This window comes from Python bivittatus, unplaced genomic scaffold (assembly GCF_059951505.1).
Source record: "Python bivittatus isolate LINGU-HERP-01145 unplaced genomic scaffold, Pbiv_v1 ctg000700_np1212, whole genome shotgun sequence".
NCBI classification, from domain to species: Eukaryota; Metazoa; Chordata; class Lepidosauria; order Squamata; family Pythonidae; genus Python; species Python bivittatus.
In genome coordinates, this window is record NW_028277098.1 from 25,885,878 (window position 1) to 25,911,108 (window position 25,231).

At 37.9% G+C, this 25,231-nt stretch overlaps 1 protein-coding gene across 2 annotated transcripts in view; it reads left to right on the forward strand.

Moving 5' to 3' along the window:
• Window positions 1–24,400, forward strand: part of TGFBR3 (transforming growth factor beta receptor 3) — a 150,790-nt gene extending 126,390 nt beyond the window's left edge. For both annotated transcript variants that reach the window (XM_007428108.4, XM_015888053.3), the window contains exons 10-17: window positions 132–284; window positions 3,285–3,425; window positions 4,387–4,557; window positions 5,898–6,197; window positions 8,720–8,837; window positions 12,480–12,518; window positions 14,389–14,496; window positions 18,089–24,400. In XM_007428108.4, the coding sequence (XP_007428170.1) occupies window positions 132–284; window positions 3,285–3,425; window positions 4,387–4,557; window positions 5,898–6,197; window positions 8,720–8,837; window positions 12,480–12,518; window positions 14,389–14,496; window positions 18,089–18,207 (1,149 nt within the window). In that variant the 3' untranslated portion in view covers window positions 18,208–24,400. The remainder of the gene's footprint in view (window positions 1–131; window positions 285–3,284; window positions 3,426–4,386; window positions 4,558–5,897; window positions 6,198–8,719; window positions 8,838–12,479; window positions 12,519–14,388; window positions 14,497–18,088) is intronic.
• The last annotated feature ends 831 nt before the right edge of the window (window positions 24,401–25,231 follow it).

Here is a 25,231-nt window from a genome sequence, read left to right on the forward strand (position 1 = left end):
CAATTGATCATACTGAATTTTGCAATGTCGAAGAAAATGCTTGGTATTAATTGTTGCTTTTTATCACTGTTTTTTGCAGTTCTGATCAGTGGTTCCGGTGCAACCTTGTATCTTGTTCTCTTTCTTTTTAGGCTAGCGGTTTCATTGGGACGCAGCTCTCTCTGCTGGATCCTAATTGCAGAGCTAAGACAAACAGGACCCATTTTATTCTAGAGTCATCTTTGCACGATTGCGGGACTCGACAGATTGCCTATCCTTTGGATAACACTGTGTATCTCAACTCTGTGAGTCTCTTAATACTGAGATAGAATCCCAGCTCTCTCCTTCTGCTTCTCAGCTCCTAGAAGACCTCAGGAGCCAGAACAGGAGGAGCAGCAGAATTTAGTTCTGAGCTATTTCTCTGATACAAAGCTAGTGGAATCTGCTTTACATCTCCTTTCCAGACTTACAGCTAAAAACATTGAAGGGCAAAATACATGAGATGGGAGGAACCGTTTCCTGGCTGCTTCTTTTTATACAGGTTGCCTTTCTAATATCATTTGACAGAAGTACATGGTATCATATATAGTATTGTAATGCTAATTACTAGCAAAGGAGGTGGGATGGCAGCACCATCTCTTTCCATTCTCCAAATGTGGCTATACGGTTCTGTGAAATAGAACTTGCTCCCCTTCTAATTTTCTGAATGTTTGCATGTCTTTGTCCCTGAAAGTTATGAGAACTTCATCTGGATCCTGTTGACTTATAAAGAGGGTCTGATCTTGTGTCTGTTATTTCTGAAGTAAAGTCGTCCAACATGCAATAAAAATGTGGCAGGATCTGAAATGGTCATGCTAGGAGACCCTCAAATGTTTCTTGCTGAAGCAGTTTGGCATGGAGGAATGGGCCAAAATTTCTAGAGAACAATGTGAAAGACTGATCACTGAGAACAGGAAGTGTTTGATTGCAGTTAGCACAACTAAAGGTGGTGCAACGAGTTAAAGAATTTTAGTTTTTCATTCTAGCACATTGCCTGTTGGATGATTTTGTTTAGAAGATATATGAAGCAAGTGCGAAACTTTGGTATTAGTTTGTCACACAGATTCTGTTTCAATAGGATATATATGAAACTCTGATAACATTCAGTGGCAAAGGTATGCAAAAATCAGAAAATCTGAACAAGGACAGATATTTTTAAGAGAACTATATCTGACATCTTTCAGTTCATCATTGTTATTGTTATTTTGGATTGGGGTGAGAGTATTTGAATAATTATAGTAGTTTCTCAATATTAGCTGCGGGCATGAACTTATTTAGAAGGTAAACCTGATACGTTAACTTGACAACTCCTAAATAAGTTATATTTTAAGTTAAATCATATTGTATATGCTTCCTTTGAGATTTTCCTAGCATATGCAAGTTATGTTAAATATATATATTTCAATATTAATGTATATTCAGTGCTGGAAATTTGAATCCAAGGGTTGAAACTGATTTTTCCAAGTGGCTAAGCAGCTATGCAAGTTATCATGCCCCATGCAAGATTTTTACCTTTAGTCTGGTTCAGCATTTTCACTGTGACTTGGGTGGATGAGGGCCAATTTAGGTAAACAAACATGACTGTTGGCTTTTGTAATTTCAGCACATTGTGACAATGTTGGCAAATAAAGAAAAAATTGTTATCCAACTCAAATATAGCTAAGGCAACCTGATCAGACGTAGCCTGATCCAATTTAGAAAATAAATCCCACTTGAAATCCTTTATTGGCTAGAGCTTTAGGCACTGGATCTAGAGATGTACCCAACAAAAACTATAGATCAACAGACTGTGGAAAAATATACATCTGGATCTCAACTCAGCAGCTGGAGTGCTATCTTTAAATGTTAAATTGATCTCAAACATGCCACTATTTATCTTCTACCTGAAATCTAATGCACAGATTTTTCTTAGTACTCCAATCAATTTCAGTATCACTGAAGCTAGTAGAAAATTATGAACTAAGTGCCTGAAAAGCTTAGAAGTGCCTTTTGCATATCAACCATCCGTCATCTGAGCAAACAAATGTAGAACTCAGTTGAGGAAATGCTGCACCATCAGGAAATTCAGAGGAGTTGAATATGTGGGGAACATTTGTGTTTGAAAAGCAAGCAGAAAATGAGTAATGCAGCCCAATGTGGGAGTTATAATGGGAAATGGTTTTGGTTTTTGTTTTTTTGTTTTTGTTTTTTAAAAAAAACATAGTTGGGAATAGTAAAGACTTAAATGTGTATAGCAGGGAGGAAAAAATACAAAAGAAAAGAAGTAAGAAAACTCACTGTTAATGTGCATTTTTCAAAAAAAAAAATACTGAAATAGTACAAAGTTAATGCTCTTTGCCTATTGAATGTTATGATGATTATTGAAAAGTAGGATATATGCAAGTCAAATTCAAAGAGCCATTACTTTTTTGAAATGTGGTATATATTATAGTTTTACCAGAAACAGAAGTATAACTGCTGCTGTATTCATTTATATGCCAATACTCAGATGGCTTTTTAAAGCCAATATGATACTTCTATTACACTCCAGGTTTAGAAGCCTAATGTATTTTTGCATATTTACCAGAATGGTATGATGAATAGATTAGTGGACTGACTGGGAAGATGTGGGGGTGGGGGTGAGGGGTTCAGATCCTTGGGCAGCCATTTCTAACTGTAATATTCAATAACTTCCTACAGGAGCAGTGTTCAGCATCATTTAGAAACTTGCCATACGCATTCCCCTTTTTATTCTGTAGAATAGGAATAATTCAGCATTCATTTACAGTTGACCAATTCCTGACATATTCTGTGCAAAGTAAGAATCACAGTTTAAATAAACTCAAATCAACTGCAACATTTAAGGTGTGCTGTCCCTAAGCCATCCCCCTGCCAAGAGCATGTGAGGCCAGCCTTTTGCACAGGTTCCTTCTGTTTGCATACATAAAACAAAACAAGCTTCCACCAATCTGGGCAGCTGCCAGTTATGTGAACTTCAAATCCTGGAATATTCTAGCCAGTATATCCTCTGGAAGAGGCTAAAATTGGGAAAGAAAGGGCTACTTCCTATAAACATAGTTTTTATCTTGGTCTAATATTTCAAACAATGGTTGCATGGAAAGCTAGGATAAGCTTGAAAGACCAGGTAACAGATTGCTCCAGTAGTATTAGATCTTTCCCATAAGCAACTTTTCTTTGCATATCTGATCAAGTAGACAGGTGAGATGGAACCAGGACCCAAAACAGCTTTGACAGTTGGTTTTTTTCCTTTCTCCATTTGGTTAAAGATTGTTATCCAGCTGTCACCATCAACCGAAGCCAGTGGTTGGGTGGTTGATTATGAAGACATGGAATCAGGGGATAATGGTTTCCCTGGGGACACAGATGAATCTGACATCACTTTTTCCAGTCAGCCTGTAATAGTTGTGGTATGTATTGATTATCCATCATTTGGCTTGAGAATTCAGAAGACTGATACGATTATTTCTTAGAACTTCGATTTTCAAAGTGTTTGATAAACAACTTTTATGATGCACAGGCTGATTGGAAGCAGAACACTTTTCCATGTACCTGTGCATTATATGTCTTTTACTGGATCAGGAACTAGAGCACTAGCCTTCTCCTTCTGATTCCAAAACAATATCAGTTTTTTTCATGCTGTTAAAGTATGAATAGTCTTTGTATTTCCCCAATAAACCTTTTCTTTCCAAATATGCTTTTTGGTTTTAATAAAAGCTTCCCTTCAGCCAATATTTCTGGGTTTCTTCATTTCTTCTATCTCACAGTCTGTTCTTTGTTCAAAATGATAAGCCCTACCAAAACATTTATTTCTGTTTGGTTATGTCTATATGTAAGATTGTCTTTCTTGCCATAGATTTAGGGAAGATTTAAAATTGCTGCTTTAGTAAGGTCAGAGAGTATTGTTTGTTTGTGTGCACAGATATGTGCATTCACAAGGACTTTAGGGTACCATTCATGAGAGGATTAGACAAGAAAACAAGATAAGAAGAGAACATCATTCTGAATCAAAGCAGTGGAGAGAAAGTCAGTTTTGAAGAAAGCTTGATTTTTTCCCCTTTCAAAAATGTTCATGACTCAGTGACACTTGAAATGATCTGGGTCTTTCTGGAGAGATTGTCTGACAGGATGGAACTAGGATTCCAACTCATTTTGATATTTTAGTTCAAACCTAAGGCTTAAAACGTTAAAAAATAAAATGGCAGAAGACTATGCTGCTGAAATTTGGTGTTTTAGCAGTAGGACTGTAAGGGATTCTAGGGACTATAAAAATGTAATTGGGAGGCCACATGCAGTGCACAACCTGTTTCTTGCTTCCCCTTATTTATTTTTCTGTCTTCCTAAATAAATTTATCTTGTTTTTCGGCCTAGTTCAATTGCACATTCCATCAACCGAAAGCCCCAAAGGTTCCCATATTCTGGCCACCTGACATACGTGTTGGCAATGCCACCTTTGGAATGGAACTGTATGAGACGGACCTTTTTCGTACCCCAATTCAAGGATTCTTCTCTGTTGCAGAGAACAGCCAGGTTTTTGTTGAGGTACTGAACTCAGAAATCAATGAAATGTTTTTCAGGAACATGGAAGCTGAGCAAAGTCTGTTCTTGCATGTCCTAAACTGGCCTGGTGCAATTGCCTCTGGCAGACAGATGTGTTCTCTTGTGGTTTCTGAAAAAGGAAATTGTACAGATCTTGAATAAGATAATGCTTTTGTGGTAAAGACCAAAGAATCTTTGTAGTATGGCAAGTCCAGTGCAAAAAGTGTGTCTTCCTCATCAAGTCTCCTATGAAATAACAGTCATTCATGAAAATAATACTCCATTGTTTCATGTTTTTCTCTTCCAAATTGTAGGCAAAACTGATTTAACATGCTTGGGCACACACAGTTTAAAAAATTAGCATGCATGATTCTTTCCTTCTCATCCTATTTCTTATACTAAATGCTATGAGGTAAGGTTGGCTAGAAAGACTGGCCTAAAGGAACAGAGCAAGCTTCATAAGTGTGAAGATAACAACTATGGTCTCCTCAGTTCTATTTTGACACTAGCCTAAATTACATGGGCATTTCTAGTCTGATACTACATCCTCATAATCTACTAACAATGACATGAGTTATGAAAGCCTATGCCTTTTGATTAAAGTTGTTTGTGTGAGAAGGTGCTACCAAACTCCTCCTGATTTCTGTCTGCCATAAACTAACACAGCTTTCCTCCTACAGTATATAGAAGCCATTATGAAAAATTTCCAAGAATTGCTATGTATCACATGCAAACTCTATATATACAATTAATGTTCATCTCTTTCTCTTGCTTTCTATGTAAAGGGCAGAAGATAAAATTTCTATTTGTTCCTTAATGTCCTGTACTAGTATCAAGTGGATTATTTTTGACTCTGTAAAAACTAACATTCACACCCATCTACACTCAACCAAATCTGCATCACCACACTTTAAAAGAATACAATTCCTTTTAGTAATTAGTTCACCCTGTGCTAAAATAGAATGCAGTTAGCTTTCATTTGACTTAGCATTATATATGAACCCATCCAATTAAGGTTTATTTAACAAACCCTAAAGAAACCATGACTTAGCATAACAAAGACTTTTAGAACATTAAACCTATGAAACTATGATTCCATATTCCACTTTAAAAGATGGTTGCCATAGGAGAAAAAGTGTCTCCTGGATATTTTGGACTATAACTCTTAAAATCCCTTGTGTTGTGGGGGAATGATAAGTTTCCTAATTCTGTAGTGGATTGACCAGGTGGGAGGGGGAACCAAGGTATTCAACATCTGACTGACCAACTTGTTTTATTAGTACTGCTCTGCAATCTTCAAAACACTAAATGTAGCATAATCTTTTTTTTTCTTTCTCATGCAGATTTCTCTGACAAAGGCTGAGAGATCCCTGGGCTTTGCAATCCAAACTTGCTTTATTTCACCAAATTCCTATCCTGATCGAATGTCAGAGTATACCATTATCGAAAATGTTTGTCCCAAAGATGAGTCTGTAAAATTCTACAACGTTCCAAAACCTAATTTTCCCATGCTAAATGCACAGACAGATAAAAAGCGTTTTAGCTTCATATTCAAATCCACATTCAACAGCTCTCTTCTCTTTCTGCACTGTGAGGTGACCTTATGCACAAAGAAAGAAAAAGATGCTCAAGGATTGGCTAAGGTCAGTTGTGAAAAAAATCCTCTCTCTCTCACATACATGCACACGCATAGACACACCCATAATTACCTTGTTCTGTAATCTCTGCCATCACTAAGAGTTTAAGATAAAACTTAGGCCAAAACCTGTTTGGTTGTGGTTTAACTTGCAGATCTGAGAAAAAAGGTGTGCATAGATTCTTTTCTGAGAGTATCAACTATGTATAATATGACACACCTATATTGCAACAGACTCTGACAGATTAACAAGGCTGATGAAATTAAGAATTTGCTTCTTTAATGTGATCACTGAAAAAGACAATAGAGAAAACCAGGGTTCTCAAATTTTGCAGTATCAGGACTAAAATGCTACATGAATAAAACTAATAATATTCTTGGGGTTAGAGTTGGGCAAGAAATAGATGTACCACTTACTCTTAACAATCAAATTTCAATCTAGAAATCACAGAGGGTCGCAGACTTTGCAATCTGCAACTACCTGCTGCAGATTTGAACAGGAAAGGTAGAGATCAAATTGCAGAAAGAGTTTGACAGCCCTAGGGAGAGTTGTCAAAACTTGCTCCTGTTCTGCCTGGATGAATCTGCAGCCAACAGCCAGCTTGCTCAGACAAAGCAAGGAGCAAAATCTTGCCATGCTCCCTCTTTGCCTCTGTAAGCCCAGGTTTTTTTTTTTTTTTAAACTGATTCTGCCCAAGTTGCTTATGACTTCCTGGGGGTCATGGCCCTTAGTTTAAGAAGCCCAGCCTTACACCTTTGCTGGGAGTTGCATAGCTGAAGAGTGCCAAGTTTAGGAAGCTACTTTACACAGTAGTGCAGCCAAAGGAGTTACAAGTGTGGCTGGTTAGTTAAACCAATTAGCAACAGTTAATGTTAACCAATACATTTTCTGTATGACAAACTGAGCTTTTTGAGAATAGCTTGTATAGTATGAAGCTACTCTTTTGCATTTTGGGCTGTTATAATATTGAGGTGTAGTATAATATGAACGTTCTGTCTGTGAGTTGGCTCTTTTACAGCATAAAGGAAGGAAGGATGAATATAATTTCATATGGTCAAGGATTAATGGTTTGACTAAAATGTGGCTGAATGATATTTTTTTGTATGTAACCTAATAGGTATTTTGTTGTGTGCCCCCCCCCCGCCCTTCTATGCTTCCTCCTCCTCTCCTCCTTCTTCTTTATATTAAAACAAACTTTTTAAAAAGAATAATATATACAGCTCAGTTTCGTGAAAGCATTTGAATCAGAAGGAACAATCAGTTTTGGAAGATCTTCTGTAGTAAGACTTTAGATTGTAATTGTCAAGAATTATTTCCCCCCCCTTGCTAAGATTAGGTTGAATATTCTAAAGAATATTCAGTGTTTTCCCAGAATGTTCTATAGGCATATAAGCCAGGCCTCTGTCAATTATCCTCATAATCCATTCATCTCATCCAATCTGTGTTTTCTCTATTGTTGGACTTCAGCTCATCAAGTGTAGCCAATGTGCCATGTCAGCTGGGAATCTCTGGGAGCTGAAAAATTCTCTTAAGAAGTCACTAACCATTAGGTTAACTCACTTGAACTTAGGTGAACTGAAGCTACTTGGTATAAATTGTCATTGGCATAGATTCCAAAGGTTAAAAAAGTTATGAATAATTGCAATTAACAACAGTGGGAGAATATTTGTTGAGTTTTCCCAATGAAAACTGTTGTAGCTCTTGACAACATGATACATATTTTCCACTAAATGATTACAGGTGATAAATAGAAAGTGTGTTCTATTGTTGAAGGGGTTCAGATTTATTGACACTGTTCAGTGTTCATAGCATTTGTTGTAAACAATGCATTTGCATTAATTTTCCAGATCCTGCTGAGATAAAATAATGCTATTGTTTCTGAACTCCCACTGGTGAATTATTAGCTTGGCCTGCTTCAGAGGATTTTGAAGGAAAATAAATGAGTATTTAAACTTAATTTCTGCATTCTTTTTATTGTTTATCTCACACAAAGTATTTATTTTATAGATGTAGTAAACACCTCTAAGCAGGGAAAAGTCTCTTTGTTCCAAAATGTTAAGGTAGTCAGCATCTTTTCTAAATGGGAAATACTACTTTTTCACTCAGGAAAAAAAAAAATTGAACAGTCGTAGAGCAGATAAATAATCATCCTGACTAGTCTCATCATCTAGTGCAGGAGTGAGTTGTGCTAATGAAGATAGCAATTGGGGTGGGAGACAGAAGAACCTTTTCAAAGCACTTGTGAAGCAACATGTGGATTGGTATGGACATCACAGAGAAGAGACTTTCTGTAGCCTTGAGGACTGGTAGAGTTTTAAGTAAACCTAGTATCAAGGCAAAGTTGAAATGCAGCTGAGGGGATTTCTTGCAACAGGACTTAGAAAATGTTTTTATCAAGTTGTGTTCCTTCTTGAGTAAATATTACTAAATACCACAGATGATGATGATGATGCACATCTGCCCTGATAACATAAATATTTTCAGCGCGTCCCTGATCTTACCAGCTGCCTGTTGTCTCCATCCTGCAGTGTGTCCTTCCAGATGAAGCTTGCACCTTTCTCAATGTTGATATGATCCTTGCAATGATGCAGAATAAGAAAACCTTCACCAAACCTCTTGCTGTGATAACTAAAGGGAAGCCAGAAGGTACTGAACATGTTTTGAATCTCTGTAAAAATTTGCCTCCAGGCACATGCAGTTTTGCATTCTGGATATTGTTGTTCCTGGTCTATAGGGCACCATCATTTTTTGAACACTAAGATTTGTTTGCACTTTTATTTTCCTTAAATCTTGTTTCAAATGTAATTTGCCCAAGGACTCGTAGAAGGTATGTATTCTGATTCTATATAACAATATGGAATTCATAAACATTAAATAATGCTACACAATTGATTCCAGCCGTTCATTATGCTATAGGCACTGTGAAAGCTGTATAATTTCTTTCTTTGGGGCTGTAAATACTTATTTAACCGTTGTAATTGGAGTGGAACTTCAAATGTATTGAAAATATTCTAAAGCATGGTGTGTTTTTGTTAATAAAGGCTACGGCCACAAAGAAAATGCCTGTATATATTTAGAAATGATTATCTTAAGGGAACCATTTCTTTTTATCCTTATATTTGTATGAGGGTTAACCTATTTTTCAGGAGGAGGAAATATATAATTAACATATCTCTAGATTATCCTTGGAATGATCTTTTATCCTTTTATCCTTTTATCTTTTATCCTTTGTTGTATATGAGAATTTCCTTAGCTTCCATCTGCTTGGGTGAAACTTTTCACTGCATGGAATTTGCCTTCTGGTGCTTCATGTCTTGAGGACCACAAGCCACATTTCTACTTTCTATATTGACTTATTTTTTCCACGTAATTACTTTTCTTAAAAATAGCTTGTCTTAAAAATAGCTTTTTCTAAAATAGCTTTTCTCACATTATTTAGAATTTAGTTTTCTAAGGCTTTCCAAGGTTACCCCCTAATTAAATTCACCTAATTCAGTTAGCTGGTTAATTTAATCAGTTGAATCCATCGGATAGGAACATATGACTGTTTTTTGTAGAGTAAAGAAAGTGTGCAGTCATTTGGATAAGCAAAAATTATTTGCACAGGTAGAACTAGGAAGAGGTTACATTATAAAGAAACCCTTGTCTGCCTCAATATATTGTTAGTTCAATATATTCCCTCCCCCCCTTATATGAGAAAAGAAACAATCCTGTATGATGTATACTAACTTTTAATTTACTTTTTGTCTGAAGCTGCCAAAAACTGAAATACTGCATGAATATATATCTTTTTTGCCTCTCTGTAACTAAGTGCAATGAACATTTTTTTTTATAAACTGAAGTTGTATACAAAGGCTCTTTTCATTGTGTAGTTGGAAACACGTTGATAAGACAGAACATAGTCTACATCCAAAATTGTGATCTCTGTCCCAAATTATTCAGGCATTACTGCTAGCTGGGGACTATGGAATATACAGTCCCAACACACACATGGACAATGGCTACCAGCTTGGAAAGGGCTGTTTAAGTCAACATTATCTTATTCATCCTAGATTTCAACTTTGGTTGTTGTTTTTTTAAAGAAATCACTGTTGTGCTTTCTATCCCCACCTCCTCCCCCAATCATGACTGGAAAAATGGTGGAAAATTACAAAATATAATCTCCCATACAGTATGTAGTAAAGGATGAATATAAACTACAGTTGAAAAAGGAAAGGTTGATCAAACATGGCAAGCCCCACAACCTATGCTAACCAAGTTGAAGTTGGACCAATGTTTTCAAAATCAGGGTTGATTTATATGTATGGCAAAAGCTTGAGAATACAGCTAACAATGCATTTATATATGAAAATAGCCTTTCTTTGGGCCCCTCTAGCAACAGCAGCAAGCATGAGCGTTTAAACTTATTTTTAAAACCTCAGCCTTGCACACTCCCATTTGGTGTTGACATGGCACATTAATTAGAGGGTTTCAGTGGTTTCAGATGGAGATCAAAATCTTTCCCTTGCATGCAAAGACTGTTTGAAATTCTGGAATGCTTTCTAGGGGAGATTTTTTAAAAGCTGAAGATCAGAAATCCTTTAACCTCAGGCACATAGAAAGTGCTTCTTTGGCATTTAAGCAGTTGATGGTATACCATGGTGTACTGCTTGGGGTGTGTGAAGAACAACTGTTTCTGTTTAGCTATTTGAGACTGCAAGGAGTTTTGCAAATCTTTATTCTTGACACAAATGAATCCACTGAGGACAACACAGAAAGATTTGGTCTCCATGCGCAATGCAATTAAAATGCTTGTTTTTTTGTGTGTGTTTTTCTGGTCATATCCATAGAGTCTTGTGAATTTCAATAGCTAGCAAAATACCCCATTGGATAAGCAAGAATTGATGTCACTTGGGTTCAACTCTCCAAGGAATCTAGTGCCTCGGTAGTTTAAATTGAACCAGATATTTTGTAGATCTTTTTAGATTTTTCTTATTTTAGATAAGAAAAGAGTTTGATAATGAACATAGAGCACTAAGGACTGGTAATTTATTGTAGGATGTTTACTGGAATGAGTCCCAGAATTTTTCAGACATTCAGCTTAAATGGCATCAGCATATAGTATACACACAATGTGTCTTTGCTGCCATTTACCCTCTTGATTATGAATCAAGCAGCCCTTGAAGTTAACTGTCATTACAAACTAAGAGCAAATTTGTAAGGCTTAGAAATGATAGCAACTAAATAAGAGCATTTGTATCTCCAAGACATTAGTTATCACTGATTTTGATGCAAAACAGGCCAGTTGTTGTGTGTATTGTTACAAACCATATTATTGGATCCATTCCTGTTAGATCTGCACCAGAAGCCAAATAAAGAAATTTGGAGGCGCCATAGATACAGAATCAGAACAGAATGTTCAGTTCCACAACTCTCCTCTCTCTGCACATGTCACACACGTGACTCCCATTAATGGTGATCAAGTATGATATGGTTGCATGTCTAAGAGAAAACAAATCCTTCCAGATTTTATTATGTTACAAGGTTGGATTATGTGGAAGACACCATTGCTGTAGTGAATTCAATCCTAGTGAAATTAGGAACATATTTAGAAACTTTTGACCTAAGGCTGTGGGGAGCAGCACAGATTTAAGGATATGGAAGATTGTACAACTAGCAAATATATGTTTCATATATTAATATATTATATGAACATCAGTAATGATTTTGGTAAACTGGTGACTATTAAAACTTACACAGACTTCATGCCTGTCTTCTCCAATCAGAGTGTCCTCCCGATCTATGGGCTTCATCTCTCAGCAATGACTATGATGACAAGGGAATTCTGGGCTTTGAAATCCACACTTCTGAAAGATCTCTGGATTGGGAGAAACTGTTTTATGCAGACTCTTTTGGGAGTAAAATTATTTTGCCTCTGTATACTTTCACTGCCTTGGATCTACGTGTGTCCCATTCAGTTACTGCCTTGGTCTTTGGGATAACCACATCTATTTTATCATAATACCCCAAGAGTGAAATGGGAATTATTTACAGAAAAAGCCAGTACTTGTTAGTTGGCAATAATTGGACATTGCCTGCTAACTTCTGTTGCATACATTTTTCAAGATTATTCCACTGAGACAGTTAATGAGACAGAAAGGATTTTCTTTCCCCTTCTTTACGCCCTCAGACTTGATCAGCTTTAACTGGATTTCTTACTATATTACATATTCTATTTAAGAATTTCTGATGTGCATAAAATTCTGCTAGATAAGTAACCTTCATTTATCCCTCTCCTTTTTTTGGCAGATAAATCCTCCCACTTGAAACCTTCCGAAGGGTTACCATGTAAGTATATATGGTTCCCTCTTTTAGAGAACTACATCTAGAAACCTAACAGAGAATAGCTGAACTGAGAATTATTCTAAACCTTTTGAATGTATGAGTTATATAGTGAAGTTTTTTTTAATAGAAAACCCATGTGGGGAAGCTGCTAAAGAGACAGTAGACCCTCAGGTTCAAATTCCCATTTAACTCTGGAATACACTGCTTGCCACTGAGTCTTAAGATATTTGCTCTGGAAAAGGGGCTTAAGCAAAGAGTTATCCATCTTGGGCCAAGTATAAGTAAATTTGTGTAATATTACCCATAAATAAAACTAAGTAATGTCTAAACAATATCTGAACAATAAATAAAACTGTGGTGACTGGTAGATGGGGTTCACAGATGGTTAGAGCCATGGTCTCTCTCTTCACTTGCTGCTTTGCCTGCGCAAGCCCACCATACTATTTTTTAAATCAGATCAGGCTTGTGCAGGCCATGTAGAAATGAAATTGTACAACACACTCATAAATAAAATAAAACAATGTATACATAATACTGTGGTGGTGAAGAAGGCAGTGTCTCTGACAGTGGGCCGTCAGCTGATAGAGTCAAGCAGGGGTAGATGGCCAGCACTCCATCTTAGAATGGCCTTCCAGTGAAATTAGTAGCAAATGAAAGTGCTCTTGGTTTCTTGATAAGCTTGAGACTGTAGAAATGTGATGTTTATGGCTGAACCTCAATAAAAATTAATTAGGCTCCATCCCATAGGTATCCTTGCATAAAATAAGTGAAAGTTCAGAATGGCTGGAAGTGGCTGCAGTTGTTTAGCACATGTTCAAAGCCATGCTTTCAGGAACCAGATGCACACTCATACAAATTGTCCTGCCTCTCCCAGAGCGGGCTCCATATTACAGCCTGGAACTGATTTCCGTAATTAAAACTGCTGCCAAATGTGAAAAACAATTGTTTCTATTTATGTATTTGCTGACTTTCAAGCTGGCATTCCCTCTTGGTTGACAGGCTTTCCGCTCCCCACTTAATACGCTGAAGACGTTGGGGAGATGGAACAAAATTGGCAAAGCACTTATTTAATTATTTGAATTAGTTTATCCTGCCTTACCTCAAAGGCACAAGTATGAGGAATATATGCATTCAGAAATAAGGCTGCTAAAATTAGAGAAGTAAGTTATTTTAGTCTTTCCAACTTAAAAACAAGCAGAAATCAGCAGGAAACCTAACTGGTCGAAGCTGTTCATAGCAGAGGCAGTTCATAGCTACATTTTTAAACAGCATCCTGCTTCCCTGCTTTGTTCCCGTGGAATATGGGCCACACTAAACAAATATATATTAAATAGTGTAGTGTAGGCTTTGGGTTGCCATTGTGACCCAAAATCTCCATACCAACTTTTGTCAACCCAGCTTTCTCCTGTTGGGTGGTCAACAGTTGCCGCAATCCAAATTGAGGCTTGAACTTTTACTGTTCTGTCTCCTTTTCACCAGTGTTATTCAACCTTGACCACTTGAAGATGTGTGGACTTCAACTCCCAGAATTCCTCAGCCAGCCATGGCTGGCTGGGGAATTCTGAGAGTTGAAGTCCACACATCTTCAAGTGGCCAAGGTTGAGGAACCCTGCTTCTTACCATCCCAAACAGATAGCAGAGAGCAAAGCAGGACATGGGCCAGAAAGAGAGGGAGGGACAGAATGTTTGGAGCAAGAAGAGCTCAAGGCAAATTTGGTGAGCCCAACAGATGCCAAGTCCTGATTACAAAATGCAATCCAGGGGGGAAAATGCCATTACTTTTTGTTTCGTCTTTCTAAATGCAAGTAAAATATCTTTGGTTTTATATTCTAAATGTGTTGATTTTTTTCTCCCTAACCTCTGAATTTCACAGCTGTTGTCTACGGCCTGGATACGTTGACAGTTGTGGGAATTGCCTTTGCAGCTTTTGTAATAGGTGCACTGCTGACAGGAGCTTTATGGTTTATCTATTCCCACACAGGTGAGTTGGACGTTTTCCCCAAATTGCACAGTATATCTGTAACTCTGGCCATCTTCACTAGCCATTGATTTGCCTTGAATAATAAAAGCCCCTCAAGGATCATATGGATGACTATCCTGATCAATGGTTTGTTGTTAAAAAGGTTTCTTTTCAAACAATAGAAATTCAAATGTGGAGAATATTCATATAACACATTAAATGACTATAGCAGTGTTTTTCAAACTTGCCAACTTTAAGATGTATGGACTTCAATTTCAGATGTATCTTGCATCTGAATGGAAGATGGAAAACCATTTAAATGTGTTAATTGGCATTCATATCAACATGTATTAGTAGAGATATCTGGAAGTAAGGTTCATTGAATTCCTGAAGCCTTCTTTTGAGGAGCCATATGTAGCATTGCATTGTGAAGAGTATAATGCTAGATCCATGCTTTGGTTATGTACAAGTTGTTAGAGAAAACCCAAGTAAGTAAACCAGCCTAACTGAACTGCTGAGAAAGAGAAAGAGTATGTGTTCAGGAGACTGATTGATTTCGGCTTTCTTAATTATTCCATTCATACACTTCCATTCATTTGTATTTTCTTCTTTGCGTTGGTTTCTATTCATTTTTATGTGTCAGAGCTGAGAAACATGCTGCATTTCCATATGTAATAACAGATAGAAGCTTAATATAGGAACCCCTTGGCTGATCATATCTGAACTTGCTTTTGTTTTCAAGAAAGCCAAGATCAATCAAACAAAAGCAAGTTCAGATATGATCAGCCAAGGGGTTCCTATATTAAGCTTTTATCTGTTATTACATATGGAATTATAACGTGTTTCTCAGCTTTGACACATAACAATGAATAGAAACCAATGAAAGAAGAAAATACAAATGAATGGAAACGTATGGACACGTTTCTTAGGAGTTAGAATTTCTTTCATAGACTCTTCAGATCACCAAAAGGAACATTGATTTATGACTGAAAGCTGAATTCTGTTCAAAGCCAAGAGTACTATCAATGAATGCATTGATCCTAGTAAAATTTCCACAACATTTCCCCAAATCAAGGGGACTCTGAATTTGCTGGGGAAATGTGTGTAATTAACCCTTTGTACCTTCCCGCAATATCCACATTGGGGCTCTGCAGAGGTCTGGTTTCAAAGAGTAAAATATGACCAGGAGTATCTTACAGCAGGCCTTTTCCTGGGCTCTTGTGGTTATCTTTTACAGCTGAAATGAGATCCTGGCAAGACATACTTTGGTTTGAGGTATTTTCAACAGATGCAACATGCATGCCCAAACATGCTCCAAATCACATTTTGTCCTTTACATCTAGATTGCTGTACTACTTTAATCAACTTTTTTTTCCTCTGCAGGAAGAAGAGGTTGGGGAATTTTTTTGGGGGGGGTGCATAATTCCCTAAGTCCTCCTTGCCTGTTTGGTGGGGGGAAACAGCACAATAGACTTGTTTGAGCTATTTTTCAATAGTGACTTAATACACTAGCTAGGCTTTTATACAGAACGTTCATGTTCATTTATACATAGTTTGAATACTGTGGCTCTTTCAGAAGTAAACGTTTTGCTCATGTCCCGGGAGTTCTCAGCAAATAGGTACGAAAAGCATGTTCCTTTGCAGATCCCCTCTTCCTACCCCCTTCCTTGTACGTGATAAGTCCATCCGGCAAGTGTAAAGGGCCAAGAACACTCTATTATTTATTAGTCTGAACTCAAAGCAAGCTGTTTCAAATGTAACTTTTCCTATTAAGCATATTTGAAGATCTCTCTCTACTTTCAAATAACAAGGATATTTCAACCTGCTCTCTCCCCACCCCCCAATAATTTGGGTGGGAAACTTAGATGACTCCATTTAATAAGATCTGACTGAAGTAAATTGAGAAAGCAACACATTATGTTTGGCATATGAGGAAGGCAAAGCAAACAGTCAGATCGCCTTGAAAGGGAGCCGTATTGGCAGGCTTCCTCAGTGTGAATAATAGAGAACAGGCTGTTGCACTTATATATATGCCTATAAGTGGGTTAAAGATTGTTTATGACCTACAGGTAGGATAGAGACATTTCTGAAAACTTCCACCTTAAATAATGTTCTGACACATGGTGGTAAGAACCCTTTTCAGAAACAATCTACTTTACCAACTTGCCTAAAATGGTACATTTTGTCCTTAGAAGGTTCCTGCAGTGTCCCTTACTCCTAGGAACAGTCGCCTGCCAAAACCTCATTGATGATAAGTCTTAAGATTCATTGATGATAGTCGCAATTTGTAAACTGACACATTTCATCTGCTTTATCTGCATGTTTGAAAAATACCAAACTCCTGATGGCAAGTTGTATTATGGAATCAGGGAGGGGTGAAATTTGGGCTGGCGCTCACCCAATCCACTGTAGCACATATTTATACTCAGATTTCCTTGCAGTAGTGACTAGTCAAATTTATCTTCAGCCTTTAACGGTATTTATGTATTTTAATAGTGATAGGTGAGTGGTTGGAAAATACAGTCTGTTCGACAGAGAAAAACCAAGGGTTTTTTTCCCCGAAAAGGGGAGATGCTGGAGATTGAACGACCGAAATTCCAGCAGAGATCTGTGCCACTGAGACAAAGGGGCATAACCCCATAGTTGAAAAGGAAAAAATGCATCTGTGGAAAGTTGTCTAGAAAGAGGAAACGGGGGAGGGAAAAACATGAGACGGTATTTTTTTGGCATCCAAATGTTGACAGCTGTGCGTGCCGCTTTCCCCAGAGATGAAAAGGTATTCATCTACACAGAGTGAGAGCAAAATATATACAGATTGCAGCTGATAAGATGAGGTTGGTGCACAGCTCTGTGTAATAGAGTGGTTTACAGCATGGGTGACAACGTAGCTGAAATAGGACCCAGCAACAGGGGATGCAGGCCAGCTCTACATTTTGCAGATCACTTTCCTGGCAGAAAGATTGAGGGGCCCTATTAAGGGAATGAAAGCAGCGGACCTGAATATATAGGAATCGGTGGCTTTTCCCTCCTAAATGTTCCCAGGTTTTGTTTTGGTTTTAGCTAAGAAAGGGTTGCAAAACACCATCTCGGAGAAAAGGATTTTTCTCACCTAGAGATAGCTTTTACAATATCAGGAAAGGAGCTTTGCGCACCTAAAGTTGTGGGACAGAAGAAAGGATACATAAAGTGACCTAATAAATGAGAAGCTTGTACTAAATCCAGGATGCACTAAAATGGTTGTTTTGGTTGCACTACCCCCCCCCCCCAAAATTGACCTAGATTCTACTTCCTGCTGCCAAAAATGCATTAGCCCTCAAATACATTTTGGGGCAGTCAGTTACACTCATTACAGAATCCATATTGGCTAGGGAATTCTGGGAGTTGAAGTCAGCACATCTTAAAGTTGCTAAGGTTGAGAAACACTTGTTTAGTTGCTTAGAACAAGAGCAAGGATACCTTGCTAAATGATAGAGAATTGAAGACCCTTGTTCCCTCCCCCTCCCCCTCCCCCTCCCCTCCCTTCCTTCTTTCTTTCTCAGGGTGGCCAGGACATTGCGAGGGCAGTAGCAGTAACTCAGAGCTTGCTTTTTGTTTGTTTCTTCCTCTCCTCCAGGAGAACCAGCAGGAAGACAGCAGGTTCCCACATCGCCACCACCCTCCGAAAACAGCAGTGCAGGCCACAGTATTGGCAGCACACAAAGCACCCCCTGTTCCAGCAGCAGCACGGCCTAACGCAGGATGGAAATGCATGCAGCAACGTAGGAGACCAGAGGTTCAGAAACAGCTGTTTGTTGCCCTTTGCTTCCATTGGTTTGGATTCTTTGGCAAAATGAGGAGGAATTTCCTTCTTTTTTGCTTTGCCTGGGTAAATGTGGTCTTCGAATCTCTTGCAGCATGCTAAGGCTACACATGACAGAGCTACTCTTTTTGTACAGCTGTGGACTGGGTACAAAGGTCCACACGCTCTCAATGTGAAACACATGACTGTTTTCCCCCCCCCGTAAATGCTTCTTTGTCTCCACAGAATCCCAGGGCTGGGTTCTGCAAACATCCCGGAGACGGACGGTGTCGGGAAAGAGATTTCAGTCTCATAAGCTGGGGAATGGGTTTTGTTTCTCCTAACCTCCCTCACTCCCCCACCCCACTGGGCACAAAAGCTAGGTGGTTTCAAATGGAAAATTTGAAACTGATTTCTTCAAATACACATCACAGGTCACCATAGCTATGTCACTGATTGGCTGTGTGATGGTTGAGCTTGACTTCGGAAAGCCTTTTGCCTCTTGTTGTACAGTTCTCCATTTAAGCCATGTGTATCAACTGAAGCCTTTGAAACTAAAGCAGCATACAGGGGGCTAAAAATACATGCTGGTTAGATATTTCTAATTACTCATCCTTCCTTCCTTACATATCCAAAAGCCTGCTTATATTCATAGGGTTGCTTTCAGGGTTGTTCCATTTCTTTTCCCCTTTCTGAGAATTACAGATAGTCCCCAGTTTAAGAATGAGTTCCATTCAACTGTCCTTAAGTTGAATTTGTATGTAATCCAGAACAGTATTATTGTATAATACTGTATAAGTAGTATTGTGTAATGAACTCAAACCATTGTGTATTTAACTCGAATCACTGTGTATTGAATTCAAATTTTGCTACAGTAGGCTCCGTTCTTAACTATGGGTTGTCCTTAAACTGGGTGTTTTTACCATGGGTTAAGAAATTCGACTTAAGGACGGACTTTGGGAACGGAACTCATTCTTAAACTGGGGACTACCTGTACCAATCAATTTTCAGGACTGACCGGCTAGTCTCACCCTTGTAACCTAAGATTTCTTTACAAGATGCCCTTTGTATCCTGCATTGCTTTCACCTGCTCCTTGTCTTGTGGCAATTTGCCTGTCAGCCATCACACAGCCTGTCTCAGAGCCTTGCTTTATGTAAGGTGTACTTGCACACGTAACAGTCTCCGCACCCACTGCTGTGTTAGGCATTGCTTCATAGATGCACTTCCACTGAGTGAATGTGAAGAATGGCCTCCAACTTTTACAGTGGATCAGGAAATCTTGTTTTTTCTGCAAGCACTGTGCCCAGTGATGTGTTCATGAAGCTATATTCTGGAAGGGGGTGGGTGGGTTGTACTATGATTGCACTTAGAGGTTCAGGATCAGGTTATCTCACTGGCCAATTTTGAACTTAGGCATGCCTGAATATGCTTCACCAAAGGAGGGAAGACCATAAATGGTCACTGAGACAGGTGTTAGATGTTTTTAAATTATTTTCAGTACTATCTATTGTGGAGACATCAGTTTTGATTGGATTGGATTTGTGGTCTCAAAGTAATCTAAAAATGCTTGTAGAATACTTGTGTCCATGCTTAACATGACCCATTAAGTACATGTTGCTGACTTTTAAAGTATAAACAAGTTTAATATTCAAATTGTATTCTGTGCCCCATAAGAATGTTCTGCATTAATAATAGCTAGCTTTTTTTCTTTTGGTTATTATTGAAAAACACTGGGATCAAGTATTATGGATCCAGCTTTCCACAATTTTACTTTTTTCCATTTGTTTAGTGCTCAGTGGAGACAACCATTGAGTCATGGTATTGTTTATGACTTATAGCATGTATAGCAACGACATGCCTCCTGTAAAAGCCTTCTTATGTTTTGATTCCAACTCATCTCAGCATCACAATTGGAAATACATCAAAGTAACACTTGAAGTGGTATGAAATTGGAAGAATATTATCTTACCACTTTGAAAACTGAAAGCAAAATAAGCACAATTGTTCTTTTGCAGATTATTATAAGTATCATTCTTATAACTTCTGCTTTTTCATATTGCTGTAGCTGAATTTTTACTAGAGCAACATACTGGTCAGTTGCAAGAGAATCAAGAATTGTGCCCATTTAAGCTAGATGATACACATTCAGTTTGCATAGTCATGTTGGTGGATAATTGGAACCAAGATGAATATGAGACATAGATTATTATCTTAACTGAGGTATTTAAATATGTGTTGAACAGAAAGTCCTGTAACACTCCCCCATTTCAACATGAACTGTTAGACTAGCAGTTGCTAACCTTTTCTATGTGAACCAGTTCACTGTTATCATCATTATCATCACTACCACCACTGAAAGCTTTAAAATGGTAGAAATTGTGCAATTATGGTAATCCCATCTGAAATCTTATGAGATTTTGAATGAGGAAACAAAAATCTTGTGAGATTAGCTGATCTCCTGAGATTTTGGCTGTTAAAAAATACATATAGGTAGTACTCGCTTAGCAACCACAAATGCAACTCCATTGCTAAGTGCTGCGGCCATTAAGCAAGACATCACGTGACTGCAACTTATGATTTTACTTCTGCTCTCTCTGTTAAGACTACTTGTTGCAAACCAGTTGCGAAGCACACAAATGGTGATCATGTGACTGCAGGACACTGTGACAGTTATAAATGCAAGGATTGGTCACAAAGCTATTTTTTTAACACTGTTGTAACTTTGAACAGTCGTTAAACGAGGCAGTCAGTAAGCGAGGGCTACCTGTATCCATTCATAGTTTGTTGTTTGTTTGGTGCCCTCACTAGAGGCTTGTAGGAGCCCTGTAGATTAGTAGTGATCTCTATGTTGGGAAGGATTGCTTAGCTAGTTTGGGTGTAACTGTGCTAGAATTTCAGAGGGGGTCAGGAATGGTTGAATGCACATTATCTGGCTGAGTTTTGCTCATAGTAGAGTGCAAGGAAAACTGGGATTTACACCTCCACCTCTCCATCCCATTAAAACTATTTTTGTGACACAAAAAAACTGCCAGCTGACTCCAAAAAGTCCCATTACAGCAGCCAGTTCTGATCCCATTTTTTAAATAGCATAGTAGCTCAAGAAGCAGACAGAGGCAGGTGTAGCTTTTCACCCCCTAGGGGAGAATATTCTCACCTGGTGGATTGTCAACATTTTTAATTGTTTGCATCATTAATGCCCAGCTCCAGGAGCATATTCCCAGGTCAGTGCCCAGCAGAGGACCAGTCCTTTGGTTGCATTTCATTTAACCTTGTTTTTAGCTTCCTGCATAGCAATGTACGCTAGAAACGGGGATACAAAGTGTGGAGCTTACTTCGTTCATTTTGTTCCAACAAATACTCAAGACTGCTAGTCATAATTAAAATCCAAGATACAAACTTTTTAAAAAGACAAATTAAAGTGAATGCTAAAATAAAATTCTGGTGCAGAAGACACCAAATGTGAGGATTTTGGCAGATTTGGAATGTATTTAAAAGAAATCAGACATATTTATATAAATAGGTTTTTGCCAGGACTGGATTGGCGGGAGGTGTCTGGACAGCCAGTATATGCTACCTGTATATTTAAAAAGAATGCGCTTTGCCTAACCTTCAGCTGAATGTATTATGCAATCATATTCTATGTATGAAAACCTTTAAAATGTCTTCAAAGAAGACTAGAATCTTTAAATCAATCATAGCTCTATTATATTAAATGTGAGCATAAAATATAAATATATATAAATACATATATTTAAATATAAGTGGCTTTATATAAAATGGGTAAGTTCGGTTACTGTGAATTCTGTGGCTTTGTATAAGATTTATTTCCCCTATTTTAATTCTTTAGATTAAAAAAAGTAGAAGTATAGGAAATATTATAAATTTGGTTATTGGAGTAAACGGTTAAACATTTTGTGTAAAATGCTTAAATGTTTATTTTTTTGAGAAAGATGCTGCATTATGAATATTTCTATTGAAAACTACTCTAAAAATGTAGATTGATAATTCCTGACATACAAATTAATTCCATTTTTACAAGTAGAGAAGTTACATTTTTCTGGACTTATATAAAAGATTAAAGTAGAATGAATAGAGCAACCTTGCTGCACTTAATTCATCATAGTACAGAAAGCTCAGCTTATTACATAGTGTCTTTATTATTCGCCCTTGGTTAACAACTTGAGTTAATAGAAAATTCTTATATTGTTAATTGGACAGTGAAGCTCCCTTCCTTAATCTTCAGTCCTTCAGATGTGTTTGAACAGCGTTTTCCAGGATTTTCAGCCAGCCTGGTATGTTGACTGGGAATTCTGGGAGTTGAAGTTTCAGTCCATCAGAGAGAATCAATTAGAGGAGGGTTGTAATAGAAAGTGTATATTTAGTCCAGTGAACTGTTGTATATTTCAACTGAATTATAAAAGTCCTGATGTTAGCAATATTGAAGAAGGGAGCAACTACTACTATAAACTAGACACCAAATAAGAAAGAGTATTTTCTAGCAGATAGCCGTGCCACAAGATTGAACAGTGGTGTTTTTCCACAGTCATTGAAGTTTGTTTTTCTGCTACAGATATAAGCTTTGCATCATGGTGCCATTCATTATTTACTAAAAGTTGTTTTTTTATGATGATGGTTCTTGTATACTATTTAATGTTATGTAGCAGTGCTTCTTGTGAATATATTTTGCCACACTAACACATTTTAAAACTTGGTATGGTATTTTGCAGGGATTTTGTCAGAACTTTTGTGGATACTCAACTATAATCCTTGTAATATCTGCTTGCAGAAGCCAAATTGATTTTTCTTACAAGCCTTCTTTAATGAATTCAACGTTTTTAACTCGATTTATATGTATGACAATTTACCAGGGTCATGTTTAGGTTTATAATTTCCAGCCCCCTAGCCCCACCGTTTCTCTGTTTAAATATGTGTTTAAGTTTATGTGTTTAAAAGATGAAAACATTCATATTTGAGGTTTTTTAAAAAAAACTGTTAAATTGTTATGATCCAGCCCAGCATTGTGTTAATTCAAAATTTGTCAATTAGCTTGAAAACATTGTCCTCAATCACAATTGGACAAAACTCTTCTGATGCCTTCCAAGAAAATGTATCACCCCCAATGACACCCTGCCCTGAAGAGTGAAAGCAAAAATTCACTCCTTTTACATAGTTGTTGTTGTTGTTTTTTTACTTAAATATCATACTTCCTATACTGCTGGCTTTCTGATTCAGATAGACTTATAAATATTTGCTTGCCTTATCATCAAATCATATTTTCATAAAGCTCGCCAACAGTGGAACTACTAAAATAAGATAAGATAAAAAAGACTGCTCGTTGTAAACTTTATTTTGGCAATGTATAAACTTCACTCTACTTTGCTTGTTATGTTGATCTACCTGTCTAATCAAAGCTCTTGCCTGTTCAAATATTTTCACATTGGGCAGCTGTTGGTTGACTGTCAACATGCCATACATTGTGTAGGACTGGCACTACGTTCTGCATATTTTTTGAAAGAAGATTGTATGTCCTCCCTACCTACCCCTTAACTGTCTCTGTCTCTGTGTCCTTGTCTTTTCTATGATGTATATCTACCTCATGCTTCAAAAGAAGACTCTTGCTGATTGTAAGTGCAATTCAGCGGGCACTGCTGCTGGGCCTCCCCCTCCCTTTCAAAGGGCCTGGCGGGTACCGGCCTACAAAGCTCATTAGAATAAATGGACCATCAACAGCGGCAGCCCGTGCTGGTTTGCACCCTGTGTGAGGAGAGTGTTTTTAATGAGGCAATCGCTCTGTTTTGTTTGTCAAACCCGGGGTGTTCATAAAGCGACTGATGCACTGTTTGGAGTCTACCATTTCCAAACGCAAATACTTTAACCTTTAAAACAAATAATAAAAAAAGAAAAGCCTGGTTTTTTTTTAACCAGCAAGTAGGGAAGATATGCCTACTTTAATCCCTGTGGCCAGTTTGAACACCCCATTTGTATATGTGCTGGTTCATTCCTCACTCCAGGAAAAATAAAAAACAAACAAAAAGCAAAACAAAACTCCCTTGTGTATTTGATAAGTTGTACAATTTTGATAAAACCCATGTAATGTTACCTTGTGTTCTCTGTGCTTAATAAAGATATCTCAATTATTAATACAACCTGATGCTTGTTTTATTAAGTACAGTCTTATACCCTGCTACAAAAAGATTATCAAACAATACATTTTCTTCAAACCTAATAGCGGCTTGAAACATTACATAAACGAATGGCAGAGGAGGAGGCAGTCTGGGCACCTTGGAGCACATCTTAGCCTTGCGAGGTAGTTCAGACAAGAAGCACACCCAGAAGTACTAGTTCTAACTTTATTGTAAGGTTACATTAACAGAATCTTGCAAGTCTGAAAGTACATCTCTCCTCCCTCACCTTTACAGTACAAGACACTAGGGAGGGTCCCTTCTGAGACATTTGACACTCCCCCATTCTTTCTGCGGGCTCAACTGCTGCTTGTCCGTTGCCTAGCCTGTGGCTCTTCCACCTGTCTCCCAAGGTCATTCCCACATACCATTACATTACACATCTTGGGAAAAGTCAAACGTAGGGAATGGCACAATTTCCCATAATGCTGAGTCTGGGCATCTCTCTTCATTAGTAGGATATGCCTCTCCTCGAACTCTTCCAGTGCTTAAAGCAGCTCAAAGTCTTCATCTGCTTGAAGGCCCCCCTCTAATATTCCCCACAGTGTCCCTGTATTCTTACCACTGTATTTTGATTTAATCAGGATGCTGATATTTCTATGGTTGCAGATATGGCCGTAACAGAGTAACTTTGAGGTAAGCCCTTGCTGGTGTTTTCAAATGTCAGATGAAAGGTCTTCTCCACCTGTTCTCCCCAGCATACCCCAAATCTGCCCCAGAGAGTTCTCCAACCCTCCTGAGCTACAGGCAGAGGAGAATCTCATTACCAGGCGGCAGCATCTATTGGAAGGCAAT